General features: G+C 49.5%; 1 protein-coding gene across 3 annotated transcripts in view; it reads left to right on the top strand.

Annotated features, from left to right (window-relative positions):
* The window catches only part of LOC147123790 (rab11 family-interacting protein 5-like), a 124,850-nt gene that overhangs the window by 84,864 nt on the left and 25,129 nt on the right, over positions 1-14,857 (top strand). The window contains exon 4 of one of the 3 annotated variants that reach the window (XM_085976055.1): positions 11,553-14,519. The exons of 1 other annotated variant lie outside the window; for it this stretch is intronic. In XM_085976055.1, coding sequence (XP_085832181.1) covers positions 11,553-14,519 — 2,967 coding nt within the window. The remainder of the gene's footprint in view (positions 1-11,552; positions 14,520-14,857) is intronic. One more of the 3 variants, XM_085976062.1, reaches the window with a different exon arrangement.

The raw sequence follows: 14,857 nt of genomic DNA, 5'->3' as shown, positions 1-14,857 counted from the left end.
GGGGTAAGCCATTTAGGACTGAAATGAGGAGGAATTTCTTCACCCAGAGAGTGGTGAACCTGTGGAATTCTCTGCCACAGAGGGTGGTGGAGGCCAGTTCATTAAATATATTCAAAAAAGAGTTGGATATATTTCTTAAGGCTAAAGGGATCAAGGGATATGGGGAGAAGGCAGGGACAGGGTACTGAATTTGGATGATCAGCCATGATCTCATTGAATGGCGGAGCAGGCTCGAAGGGCCGAATGGCCTACTCCTGCTCCTATCTTCTATGTTTCTATGTAGATACTGGGAGGAGTGACTAAAAGCTGGGTCAAAAGAGTTGTGTTTTAAAGGTGGTGTTGTTTTATAGGAGGAAAAAGAGGTGGAGGTGTTAAGGAAGGTAATTCCAGAGAGTAGGATTTAGTCGGCTGAAGGCATGGCCGCCAGTGGTGGAGCGAAGGGGGCGGAAAATGCACAAGGCCAGAGTCTCGGGAATGCAGAGCTTGCGGGGGTTTGTAGGGGTGGAGACGGAAATGGTGGGTCGAATGGCCTCCTGTACCGTAGATTTCTGATTCTATGAAGGTTACAGAGATAGGGGTGAGGCCTTGTACCTCAACAGACGGCCCCTTTGTGTGTAATTGTGGCATGTTTTTATTGTCCACACCAGGCATGCTGTGGCCTCTGTGACTGAGGTTGTCAGTTTCATCTATCGACAGACACTGGGTTTGATCACAGATGTGGCATTTAGAATAAAGCAGCAATTGCTGGATGCGTTCCAGCCTCGCAGCCACTGTATTCTTGTGCCACATTTTTTGGTAAATGCTTCAGTCAAGAGGAACAAAGGTCAACTGTTGCCCATGAGGAGCTGGGCTGTGTAGCTGGTTCATTACTGGCTGCGGTTGATCAAGCTTCATTTCCAAAATGAGCAGTCAATACTCGTGTTGCTGGTATTTCGGGTAGTTTCAACTGTACTTTTAAATTTGTGCCTCACTCCCCTTCCTTAGCTATTGAAATAAAATCCACCCTAACAATGAGAGCTACTAACTAACTAACTAACTAACTGCCTCTCCGGCTCCAAGCTCGGCTGGTGATTCAGTGCCTACGGTTTCTGGTTGGATGAACTATGTAGAGTTTGATAATGAGGTGAAAGGGGGCTGAGCCGCATGGTAGCTAGGGTTTCAATAAAGTGTAAAGGCATGTGAAGTGTGCATCCTGTGTCCACTTGACCGATGGTGAACACCCAGCAATACAATGATACATTTTGTCCAGTCCTTCCAAACTTTTTCTGTGAGCTGTGCAAGACTGGGGTACAGTACTGGTGGGTACAGGTCTGTCACTGTATAACACTGGGGTACAGTACTGGTGGGTACAGGTCTGTCACTGTATAACACTGGGGTACAGTACTGGTGGGCACAGGTCTGTCACTAACACTGGGTTACAGTACTGGTGGGTACAGGTCTGTCACTGTATAACGGTGGGGACCGGTCTGTCACTGTATAACACGGGTACAGTACTGGTGGGTACAGGTCTGTCACTGTATAACATTGGGGTACAGTACTGGTGGGTACAGGTCTGTCACTGTATAACACTGGGGTACAGTACTGGTGGGTACAGGTCTGTCACAGTATAACATTGGGGTACAGTACTGGTGGGCACAGGTCTGTCACAGTATAACATTGGGGTACAGTACTGGTGGGCACAGGTCTGTCACTAACACTGGGGTACAGTACTGGTGGGTACAGGTCTGTCACTGCATAACACTGGGGTACAGTACTGGTGGGTACAGGTCTGTCACTGCATAACACTGGGGTACAGTACTGGTGGGGACCGGTCTGTCACTGTATAACACGGGTACAGTACTGGTGGGTACAGGTCTGTCGCTGTATAACACTGGGGTACAGTACTGGTGGGGACAGGTCTGTCACTGTATAACACTGGGGTACAGTACTGGTGGGTACAGGTCTGTCACTGTATAACACTGGGGTACAGTACTGGTGGGTACAGGTCTGTCACTGTATAACACTGGGGTACAGTACTGGTGGGGACCGGTCTGTCACTGTATAACACGGGTACAGTACTGGTGGGTACAGGTCTGTCACTGTATAACACGGGTACAGTACTGGTGGGTACAGGTCTGTCGCTGTATAACACTGGGGTACAGTACTGGTGGGGACAGGTCTGTCACTGTATAACACGGGTACAGTACTGGTGGGTACAGGTCTGTCACTGTATAACACTGGGGAACAGTACTGGTGGGTACAGGTCTGTCACTGTAATACTGGGGAACAGTACAACAACAACAACAAGAAGTAGTATTTATATAGCGCCTTTAACGTAGTAAAACGTCCCAAGGAGTATTTTAAGTCAACAAATTTAACACTGATCCACATAAGGATAAATTAGGGCAGGTGACCAAAAGCTTGGTCAAAGAGGTAGGTTTTAAGGAGCGTCTTAAAGGAGGAAAGACAGGCGGAGAGGTTTAGGGAGGGAATTCCAGAGCTTGGGGCCTAGGCATCAGAAGACACAACCACCAAGGGTTGAGTGATTTATAATCGGGGATGCTCAAGAGGGCAGAATTAGAGCAGCGCAGATATCTCCAGGGGATTGTGGGGCTGGAGGAGATTACAGAGATAGGGGAGGGGTGAGGCCATGGAGGGATTTGAAAACGAGGATGAGAATTTTGAAATCGAGGCGTTGCTTAACCGGGAGCCAATGTAGATCAGCGAGCACAGGGGTGATAGGTGAACAGGACTTGGTGCGGGTTAGGACACAGGCAGTCGAGTTTTGGATGACCTCAAGTTTACGTAGGGTAGAATGTGGGAGGCCGGCCAGGAGTGCGTTGGAATAGTCAAGTCTCGAGGTAACAAAGGCATGGATGAGGGTTTCAGCAGCGGATGAGCTGAGGCAGGGGCGGAGACGGGCGATGTTACGGAGGTGGAAGTAGGCGGTCTTTGTTATGCTGCGGATATGTGGTCAGAAGCTCACTTCAGGGTCAAATATGACACCAAGGTTGCGAACAGTGTGGTTCAGCCTCAGACAGATGTTCGGGAGAGGGATGGAGTCAGTGGCTAGGGAACGGAGTTTGTGGCGGGGACCGAAAATAATGGCTTCGGTCTTCCCAATCTTTAATTGGAGAACATTTCTGCTCATCCAGTACAGTATGTCGAACAAGCAGTCTGACAATTTAGAGACCGTGGAGGGGTCGAGAGAGGTGGTGATGATGTCGAGCTGGGTGTCGTCAGCGTACATGTGGAAACTGACGCCGTGTTTTCGGATGTTGTCGCCAAGGGCCAACATGTAGATGAGAAATAGGAGGGGGTCAATGATAGATCCTTGGGGGACACCAGAGGTAACGATGCGGGAGCGGGAAGAGAAGCCGTTGCAGGTGATTCTCTGGTTACGATTAGATAGATAAGAATGGAACCAGGCGAGTGCAGTCCCACCCAGCTGGACGATGGTGGAGAGGCATTGGAGAAGGGTGGAGTGGTCAACCGTGTCAAAGACTGCATACAAGTCAAGAAGGATGAGGAGGGATAGTTTACCTTTGTCACAGTCACAAAGGATGTCATTTGTGTCTTTGATGAGAGCCGTTTCGGTACTGTGGCAAGGGCAGAAACCTGATTGGAAGGATTCAGACATGGAATTGCGGGAAAGATGGGCACAGTACTGGCAGGTACACGTCTGTCACTGTATAACATTGGGGTACAGTACTGGTGGGGACCGGTCTGTCACTATAACATTGGGGTACAGTACTGGTGGGTACAGGTCTGTTACTGTATAACACGGCTACAGTACTGGTGGGTACAGGTCTGTCATTGTATAACATTGGGGTACAGTACTGGTGGGGACAAGTCTGTCACTGTATAACATTGGGGTACAGTACTGGTGGGGACCGGTCTGTCACTGTATAACATTGGGGTACAGTACTGGTGGGGACCGGTCTGTCACTGTATAACATTGGGGTACAGTACTGGTGGGGACAGGTCTGTCACTGTGTAACACGGGTACAGTACTGGTGGGTACAGGTCTGTCACTATAACATTGGGGTACAGTACTGGTGGGGACAGGTCTGTCACTGTGTAACACGGGTACAGTACTGGTGAGTACAGGTCTCACTATAACATTGGAGTACAGTACTGGTGGGTATGGGTCTGTCACTGTATAACACGGCTACATTACTGGTGAGTACAGGTCTGTCACTAACACTGGGGTACAGTACTCATGGGTACAGGTCTGTTACTGTATAACGGGTACAGTACTGGTGGGTACAGGTCTGTCATAACACTGGGTTACAGTGCTGGTGGGTACAGGCCTGTCACTGTATAACACTGGGTTACAGTACTGGTGGGTACAGGTCTGTCACTATAACACTGGGGTACAGTACTGGTGGGTACAGGTCTGTCACTGTATAACACTGGGGAACAGTACAACAACAACAAGTAGTATTTATATAGTGCCTTTAATGTAGTAAAACGTCCCGAGGAGTATTTTAAGTCAACACATTTTGACACCGATCCACATAAGGATAAATTATGGCAGGTGACCAAAAGCTGGTCAAAGAGGTTTTAAGGAGCGTCTTAAAGGCGGAAAGAGAGGTAGAGAGGCGGAGAGGTTTAGGGAGGGAATTCCAGAGCTTGGGGCCTAGGCATCAGAAGGCACAACCACCAAGGGTTGAGTGATTTATAATCGGGGATGTTCAAGAGGGCAGAATTAGAGGAGTGCAAATACCTCCGGGGGATTGTGGGGCTGAAGGAGATTACAGAGATAGGGAGAGGGGGCGAGGCCATGGAGGGATTTGAAAACCAGGAGGAAAATTTTGAAATCGAGACGTTGCTTAACTGGGAGCCAATGTAGGTCAGCGAGCACAGGGGTGATGGGTGAACGGGACTTGGTGCGAGTTAGGACACGGGCAGCCGAGTTTTGGATGACCTCAAGTTTATGTAGGGTGGAATGTGGGAGGCCGGCCAGGAGTGCGTTGGAATAGTCGAGTCTAGAGGTAACAAAGGCATGGATGAGGGTTTCAGCAGCGGATGAGCTGAGGCAGGGGCGGAGACGGGTGATGTTACGGAGGTGGAAGTAGGCGGTCTTTGTTATGCTGCGGATATGTGGTCGGAAGCTCATTTCAGGGTCAAATATGACATCAAGTTTGCGAACAGTGTGGTTCAGCCTCAGACAGATGTTAGGGAGAGGGATGGAGTCAGTGGCTAGGGAACGGAGTTTGTGGCAGGGACCGAAAACAATGGCTTTGGTTTTCCCAATATTTAATTGGAGAAAATTTCTGCCCATCCAGAACTGTATGTCGAACAAGCAGTCTGACAATTTAGAGACTGTGGAGGGATCGAGAGAAGAGGTGGTGAGGTAGAGCTGGGTGTCGTCAGCGTACATCTGGAAACTGACGCTGTGTTTTCGGATGATGTCGCCAAGGGCCAACATGTAGATGAGAAATAGGAGGGGGCCAAGGATAGATCCTTGGGGGACACCAGAGGTAACGATGCGGGAGCGGGAAGAGAAGCCATTGCAGGTGATTCTCTGGTTCCGATTAGATAGTTAAGAATGGAACCAGGCGAGTGCAGTCCCACCCAGCTGGATGACGGTGGAGAGGCATTGGAGAAGGATGGAGTGGTCAACTGTGTGAAAGGCTGCAGATAAGTCAAGAAGGACGAGGAGGGATAGTTTACCTTTGTCACAGTCACAAAGGATGTCAATTGTGACTTTGATGAGAGCTGTTTTGGTACTGTGGCAAGGGCGGAAACCTGACTGGAGGGATTCAAACATGGAATTGCGGGAAAGATGGGCACGGTACTGGTGGGTACAGGTCTGTCAATGTGTAACACGGGTACAGTACTGGTGGGTACAGGTCTGTCACTGTATAATGGGGTACAGTACTGGTGGGTACAGGTCTGTCTCTATAACACTGGGGTACAGTACTGGCGGGTACAGGTCTGTCACTAACACTGGGGTCAGAGAGTCATAGAGTTATACAGCACAGAAAGAGGCCCATCGCGTCCGCGCCAGCCGTCAAGCCCTATCTAATCTAATCCCATTTTCCAGCATTTGGTCCGTAGCCTTGTATGCTGTGGCATTTCAAGTGCTCATCCAAATGCTTCTTGAATGTTGAGGGTTCCTGCCTCTACCATCCTTTCAGGCAGTGAGTTCCAGATTCCTCAAATCCCCTCTAAACCTCCTGCCCCTTACCATGAATCTATGCCCCCTTGTTATTGACCCCTCTACTAAGGGGAAAATTCCTTTCTATCCACCCTATCTATGCCCCTCATAATTTTGTATACCTCAATCAGGTCCCCCCTCAGCCTTCTCTGCTCCAAGGAAAACAACCCCAGCCTGTCCAGTCTTCATAGCTGAAGTGCTCCAGCCCAGGTAACATCCTGGTAAATCTCCTCTGCACCCTCTCCAAAGCAATCACATCCTTCCTATAGTGTGGTGACCAGAACTGCACACAGTACTCCAGCTGTGGCCTTACCAGCGTTTTGTACAGCTCCATCATAACCTCCCTGCTCTTATATTCTATGCCTCGGCTAATGAAGGCAAGTATCCCATATGCCTTTTTAACCACCTTATCCACCTGTTCTGCCTTCAGGGATCTATGTACATGCACACCAAGGTCCCTCTGATCCTCTGTCCTTCCAAGGGTCTTACCATTCATTGTGTATTCCCTTGCCTTGTTAGTCCGTCCAAAATGCATCACCTCACACTTTTCAGGGTTAAATTCCATTTGCCACTGTTCCGCCCATCTGACCAACCCATCTATATCGTCCTGTAGCCTGAGGCTTCCCGCCTCGCTATTTACCACCCCACCAATTTTCGTGTCATCTGCGAACTTACTGATCATACCTTTTACATTCACATCCAAATCATTAATGTAGACCACAAACAGCAAGGGACCCAGCACCGATCCCTGCGGTACCCCACTGGACACAGGCTTCCAGTCACATAAACAACCTTCGACATCACCCGCTGCCTTCTGCCACTAAGCCTGTTTTGGATCCAATGTGCCAAGGCACCCTGGATCCCATGGGCTCTTACCTTCCTGACCAGTCTCCTATGCGGGACTTTATCAAAAGCCTTACTGAAATCCATGTAAACCACATCCACTGCACTACCCTCATCCACACACCTAGTCACCCCCTCGAAAAATTCAATCCAATTGGTCAGACATGATCTTCCCTTGACAAAGCCATGCTGGCTATTCCTAATTAATCCCTGCCTCTCCAAGTGGAGACCAATTCTGTCCCTTGGAATTTTTTCCAATAATTTCCCTACCACTGATGTTAGGCTCACTGGCCTGTAATTCCCTGGTTTATCCCTACTACCCTTCTTGAATAATGGTACTACGTTGTCCTCTGGCACATCCCCTGTGGCCAGAGAGGTTCGGAAAATTTGTGTCAGAGTCCCTGCAATCTCCTCCTTTGCCTCACATAGCCTGGGATACATCTCGTCCGGGCCTGGGGATTTATCCACTTTTAAGCCTGCTAAAACCGCTAGTACCTCCTCCCTCTCGATGCTAATATGTTCAAGTATATCACAGTCCCCCTGCCCGATTTCTATGTCCACATCGTCCTTCTCCATAGTGAACACAGATGCAAAAAATTCATTTAAAACCCCACCTACATCCTCTGGCTCTACACACAGTTTGCCACTTTGGTCCCTAATGGGCCCTACTCTTTCCCTAGTTATCCTCTTGCCCTTAATATACTTATAAAACACCTAAGGATTTTCCTTTATTTTGCTCGCCAGTGTTATTTCATGGCCCCTCCTCGCTCTCCTAATTTCTTTTTTAAGTATCCCCCTGCACTTTTTATACTCCCCTAGGGCTTCCTCTGTCTTTAGTCCTTTGTATCTGCCAAAAGCCCCCCTTTTTTTCCTAATCCATTCTCGTATATCCCTTGACATCCAAGGTTCCCTGGGCTTGTTGGTCCCACCCTTGACCTTTGCGGGAACATGTTGCCATTGTACTCTCTCAATTTCCTTTCTGAAAGACTCCCATTGCTTCGATGTGGATTTTCCTTCAAGTAGCTGATCCCAGTCCACATTGGCCAGATCCTGCCTTATCATATTAAAATTGGCCTTCCCCCAATTTAGAACCTTTATTTCCGGTCCATCCTTCTCCTTTTCCATGACTACCTTAAATCTCACCGAATTATGGTCACTGTCACCAAAGTGCTCACCTACTAACACTTCTACCACTTGCCCAGCCACATTCCCTAGAATTAGGTCCAGTACCGCCCCCTCTCTTGTAGGACTTTCTACATGCTGGCTCAAAAAGCTCTCCTGGATGCACTTTAAGAATTCTGCACCCTCTAAGCCTTTCACACTCACTACTGGTGTGTACAGGTCTGTCACTGTATAACACGGGTACAGTACTGGTGGGTACAGGTCTGTCACTAACACTGCGGTACAGTACTGGTGGGCACAGGTCTGTCACCAACACTGGGGTACAGTACTGGTGGGCACAGGTCTGTCACTAACACTGGGGTACAGTACTGGTGGGCACAGGCCTGTCACTAACACTGGGTTACAGTACTGCTGGGTACAGGTCTGTCACTGTATAACACTGGGTTACAGTACTGGTGGGTACAGGTCTGTCGCTGTAACATCAGGTACAATTTTTTAACAAAAGCAAAAATACTGTTGATGCTGGAAATCTGAAATAAAAACAAAAAATGCTGGAAATACTCAGCAGGTCAGGCAGCATCTGCGGAGAGAGAAACAGAGTTAACGTTTCAGGTTGATGACCATTCGTCAGACCTGAAATATTACATTTTTTTCCCCAATCATTCTTGGGATGTGGGCATCGCTGGTAAGCCCAGCATTTATTGCCCATCCCTAATTGCCCTTGAGAAGGTGGTGGTGAGCTGCCTTCTTGAACCGCTGCAGTCCGTGTGGTGAAGGTACTCCCACAGTGCTGTTAGGGAGGGAGTTCCAGGATTTTGACCCAGCGACGATGAAGGAATAGCGATACATTTCCAAGTCAGGATGGTGTGTGACTTGGGAGGGGAACTTGGGAGGTGGTGGTGTTCCCATGTGCCTGCTGCCCTTGTCCTTCTCGGTGGTAGAGGTGGTGGGTTTGGGAGGTGCTGTTGAAGAAATTACTGGTGCGGTATAGGTCAGTCACTATCACACAAGGGTACATTAGTAGTCGGTGTTTTGATGGGGATGATTCTGTGGGACAAATTTCAGCTGTTAATGTTGTAACGCCCTTCATTTAACAGATATTGATTTAAGTGTGTGATTTTCTTTTTCCATAGCGTATATACCCTTAATAGATCTGGTGAAGACACTGTGTCTGGATGAATTCGGCTCCCCCAAGGGCCCTGTGCTACTGTATAGATCTTGGGAGAAGCCTGGAGGGTCAACATGTGACCTTTTGCTACTGCTATCTGACTAAAGGGCAGACCACTCGCTAATACTAACACGGTCACTATTGGTGAAGGTGGAAAGGATTGCATGGTCGGCCATTTGCTGATCTGTGATAAGATGGGGCTCGTCACTAATGCCGATTCATCATAACCAGTGTCGCCAGTCCACTCTGCTCTTGGGTGTTTCCGACTGTAATCATCTGATTAACCTGTTTTATGAAATAGTGACGAGAAAGGTTAACACAGGAGCTCCCTATTATATCATTGAGAGATCACCCCTCACTGTAACACACTGATATACCCCACACCCCTCACTGTAACACACTGATATACCCCACACCCCTCACTGTAACTCTGATATACCCCTCACTGTAACACTGATATACCCTACACCCCTCACTGTAACACACTGATATACCCCACACCCCTCACTGTAACACTCTGATATACCCCTCACTGTAACAGATATACCCTACACCCCTCACTGTAACACTGATATACCCCACACCCCTCACTGTAACACTGATATACCCCCACACCCCTCACTGTAACACTGATATACCCCACACCCCTCACTGTAACACTCTGATATACCCCTCACTGTCACACTGATATACCCCACACCCCTCACTGTCACACTGATATACCCCACACCCCTCACTGTAACACTGATATACCCCACACCCCTCACTGTAACACTCTGATATACCCCTCACTGTAACACTGATATACCCTACACCCCTCACTGTAACACCGATATACTCCACATCCCTCACTGTAACACTGATATACCATACCCCACACCCCTCACTGTAACAGATATACCCCACACTCCTCACTGTAACACTGAGATACCTCTCACTGTAACACTGATATACCCCTCACTGTTACACTCTGATATACCCCACACTCCTCACTGTCACACTGATATACCCCACACCCCTCGCTGTAACACTGATATACCCCACGCCCCTCACTGTAACACTGATATACCCCATGCCCCTCACTGTAACACACTCTGATATACCCCACAACCCCTCACTGTCACACTCTGATATACCCCTCACTGTAACACTGATATACCCCACACCACTCGCTGTAACACTGATATACCCCGCGCCCCTCACTGTAACACTGATATACCCCACGCCCCTCACTGTAACACACTCTGATATACCCCACAACCCTCACTGTAACACTGATATACTCCACATCCTCACTGTAACACTGATATACCTCTCACTGTAACACTGATATACCCCACACCCCTCACTGTAACTGATATACCCCTCACTGTTACACTGATATACCCCACACCCCTCACTGTAACACTGATATACCCCTCACTAACACTGATATACCCCACACTCCTCACTGTAACACACTCTGATATACCCCACAACCCTCACTGTAACACTGATATACTCCACATCCTCACTGTAACACTGATATACCTCTCACTGTAACACTGATATACCCCACACCCCTCACTGTAACTGATATACCCCTCACTGTTACACTGATATACCCCACACCCCTCACTGTAACACTGATATACCCCTCACTGTTACACTGATATACCCCACACTCCTCACTGTAACACACTCTGATATACCCCACAACCCTCACTGTAACACTGATATACTCCACATCCCTCGCTGTAACACTGATATACCCCACACCCCTCACTGTAACTGATATACCTCTCACTGTAACACTGATATACCCCACACCCCTCACTGTAACTGATATACCCCTCACTGTTACACTGATATACCCCACAACCCTCACTGTAACACTGATATACTCCACATCCCTCGCTGTAACACTGATATACCCCACACCCCTCACTGTCACACTCTGATATACCCCGCACACCCCTTTTTAACAGTCTGATTCAGTGAACCGCCTTAATGGGAAATGCACCCCTTTACTTGTAACACTTTAACTGTTCCATCGTGTAGAGGTCCCACTGAACTATGATTTGTAAACCTAAAACACAGACTGATGTACAATAAAGTGAGCAGTGTAATACGGAAGATGGTTCTGGAACATTAGACTGTAGAACAATTAACAAAAACTATTTGAATATTATCGTACATTGTGATTGTCCAGAAAGAGAGGTTAAAATATGAAAATGTTATCTTTGGCCCTGACCCAACACTAACCAGGAGGACCATTTTGTCTTCCCTTCACAGCCTGGAAGTGTCTCCTATGGTAGAAACCAGTTCAGATGCTCCCTCGTTCTCTCCTTGCTTACCATTGCATCCTCCTCCTCCTGTGCCTCTTCTTCCACCTTCTCTTCATCCTTTCACCCACTCTGGCTCGCTGGGTAGCACAACTAACACTAACCCGTTCACAACTGCTGAGGAAGCCCTTGCGCCATCCTCCAAGCCAACTACCAATCCTTTCTTCAGTGCTCTACAGAGTAACCCTTTCTTTCAGGACCTCTTAGCCGATCAGGTATTAAAGTCTCCTCCATTCACGTCCTCTTTCTCCAGTTTATCCTTTGGGTCTCAAGGTATACCCGATGTGTCGGTTCCTTGCCCAAGCACCGCCGAATCCAATGGAAGAGATTCCTTTGCCTTGGCAAAGCCTACAGCCGAAGAAGAGATTCATGTCGGACCTCCTCCTTCTGCTCCAGCCTCCACAATGACCACAACAAACGTCAGCTCCTTCCAAAGGCCGGAGCCGTCTGGTCCAATGGTAGCCTCGGATGCAGCCAAGTGGTCCGCTGTCTTCCCGTCAACTGGACCTGATGCTGAGGTTAAAGGTCAGTCGCCGTCGGAACCCACAGATGCCGTGTCACTGGGTGACTTGAAAGTTGCTGCGCCTTCAATTGTGCCAAGGCAAATGAAAATGGAGTCTCGGATGGAAGGCGAATGTTCCTCCATATTCACCCAAGCAGTTGACCACAAGAATGTAGAAATGGGTCCTTCAATTCCAACGCCAAATACTGCACCAATCCAGGCCCGTACCCAAAGAAGTAGCATTTCAGTTAACTTCTCCGGACCAAGGACCAACTCAAAAGTCAAGGATGATGAGTCCCTAGATATGATTCAGGAAATTACTACTAAGAATGCAAAACCCTTGGATTTAAAAACCTGTTCTGTACAAGACACTACCGTTTCACCAGCTCCGGACAGCCTGCCCCAGGCGGAAGGTGATGGGTCACCTGCAATGATTCTGAATGCTGTCTTCAGTAGAGAAGGACGTGGCATTGTACCAGAAATTGGAACTGGCCCTGAGCCCCAGGCTAACCATGGTTCTCTTGCCGTGCACAAAGAAGAGATTCCAAAGGAACAAAAAGACCTCGGTAATGTGGAGAGGTCTTCAGCACTGGTGGAAGGTAGCAGAGGTACAAGTGGCATTGCCGACAAGGCTGAAGGTTGGTGGCATGTTGGAAATTTTCCGCTACCGGCACCTGCACCAGAAGTCACTGCAGATGACAGTGATGGGACAATACATGCCAAAAATGGCAACGTCAGCATTGTGCCTTTATTCCAAGACAGTGAGGATAATGTCCAAGGTGATGTGTGCCTAGTTTCTCCATCCAGTTCCCAAGTCACAGTGGCGAGCAAATCTCAGGATGCAGACATGCCCTGTGAAGGTGCAGGGAGGAGCCCAGAGAGCATTGCAGATGAGAAGACTATAATTTCTGAACCGCTCGACAAATTGGACATTCAGTTTACACAGACTGGCCCCCCGCCTCCTAAACCACCCAGGTTGCTTGCATGTGCTGATCTGGCTTTGGAAGAGGACGTCACCTTGGTAGAGGAGATGCCCCTTGGCCAGCCGGAACGTGCTCCGCAGTTAGTCAACCTCTCTGAGCAGCAGTTGGATCGAAGATTCGAACAAAAGGCTTCCCTTGTGGTCTCTCTTGACGAGGCAGATCCTGATCGGACTAATTCTATCTCCGCACAGTCTGCCGCTAAGGAGCCAGTGGATAATATTAGACCATCAAATGATGTAACTAAGGGGGAGGCCTCTTGTGGGACCATTGAGTTGAGTGTAAATGAGATAACCGGGGTTGAGCACTACAAGACCTGTCTTTCAACACTCTCAGTGGAGGGAATAAACACGTCGGTGGATGATGATGGAAATTCAAACAAATTGGATGTTTTCCAACAAGCTCTTTCTTCGGGGCTAATTGAAGCCCACCAGGCAAAGCAACTTGTCGAGTCACAGCCCGCTTTGTTGAAAACAACTGCTGGTGTGAACTCATTGGAGACTGCCTCGCTGGTCGAGGAGAGGCTGCTGACAGTCCCGGAGAGGCGGAATGTACTTTGGAAAGAGGAAACCGGCTTGCCCGAGCCTGACCAGTCGGAGCTGGATTTCATGTCGGCCGTTGAGGAGCTGCCGCACAAGTCCAGCCCCGTGCTCCCCGAGTGCGAGACGTCCTTGGGGAGCGGCGAAGAGTTCCCCGGGAAGCTCGGCGCCGAGATGAGCGAGGGAGCTCCCACGCTGAGGGATTTCGAGGAAACGCCAGCCAGGAGCACGGAGATGGAAAGTCGGGGCGGCCAACTCGCCGAGGCTGCCGATCAAGGTGCCGGGGCGGGGCCTTTCCCGTGCACGGAGACGGAGCGGCGAGCCAGAGGGGAGGGCGCCACCCCGGCTGACCATCCTCCGCCTGGTTTCCACCCGCCCTTAACTGAACAATCTGACCTGGGACCGGGTTTGGGAAAGCCAGATGGCGCACCATGTCACCACCAGCCCTCCATCCAGCGCGTTGACCTCCAACCCGTCAGCAGCGAGGAGCCCGGGAGGGAGGGTTCTCCTTTAGCCGCGCCTCGTGGCCATTCCGCAGCTAATGACTCCTTCTTTGAGAAAGGACTGAGCTTTAAAGACCTCCATCTGAAGGCTGCACCGCATGCCCTTCGAGCCACTAACCTCACTGGGGTGCAGTTGGCTCGGCCTCCACAAAGTAACAAGCCTTTGGCCTTCTCTACCCCTTACCCTGTGGCTGTGACTAACTCTAGAGTAACCGATCTCCCCTCCCCCATCCTCTTCCCTTCGAATGTTGCCCCCCCCTCAGCGACCACCCAGGCAGCAGTCGCCTCCCATCACTCGCTGCAGTCCAGTGGTTCGAAAGTGCCGGTGCCGCTTACGGTTTTGCCCCGGGAGACACAGCCGGCTGAGATGCCCTTCCCGCCGCAGAGAATCAGGTGAGCATGGTGGGCGGGGGGGGGGGGGGCGGGGGGGAAGAAAATGTGAGTGTTTTATGTTGAAAATGTTCTTTTTAATTCATTTCCATATACTCGAGTATTCATGGCGGGGGACGTGGCTGATCATTTCTTCTCCCAATTTTCTCCCCTCCACTCCAGATTAATCGGATCGCTCTTTCAAAGAGCCAGCACAGGCACGGTGGGCCAAATGGCTGCCTCCTTCGATGCTGCATGATTCGAGGCGCAGACTCCTTGCTGCATGCAATTCGATAGCTGCCAGCAGGCCTTCGGTATTTCACCAAGTGGCCATTCTTCATGTCTGAGCCTCGGCAGTGACT

Source organism: Somniosus microcephalus, chromosome 2 (assembly GCF_052327205.1).
Source record: "Somniosus microcephalus isolate GS21.2 chromosome 2, FLI_Smic_1.0, whole genome shotgun sequence".
NCBI classification, from domain to species: Eukaryota; Metazoa; Chordata; class Chondrichthyes; order Squaliformes; family Somniosidae; genus Somniosus; species Somniosus microcephalus.
The sequence above is the reverse complement of the archived record's forward strand: the minus strand, read 5'-3'. Positions and strand labels throughout refer to the sequence as shown.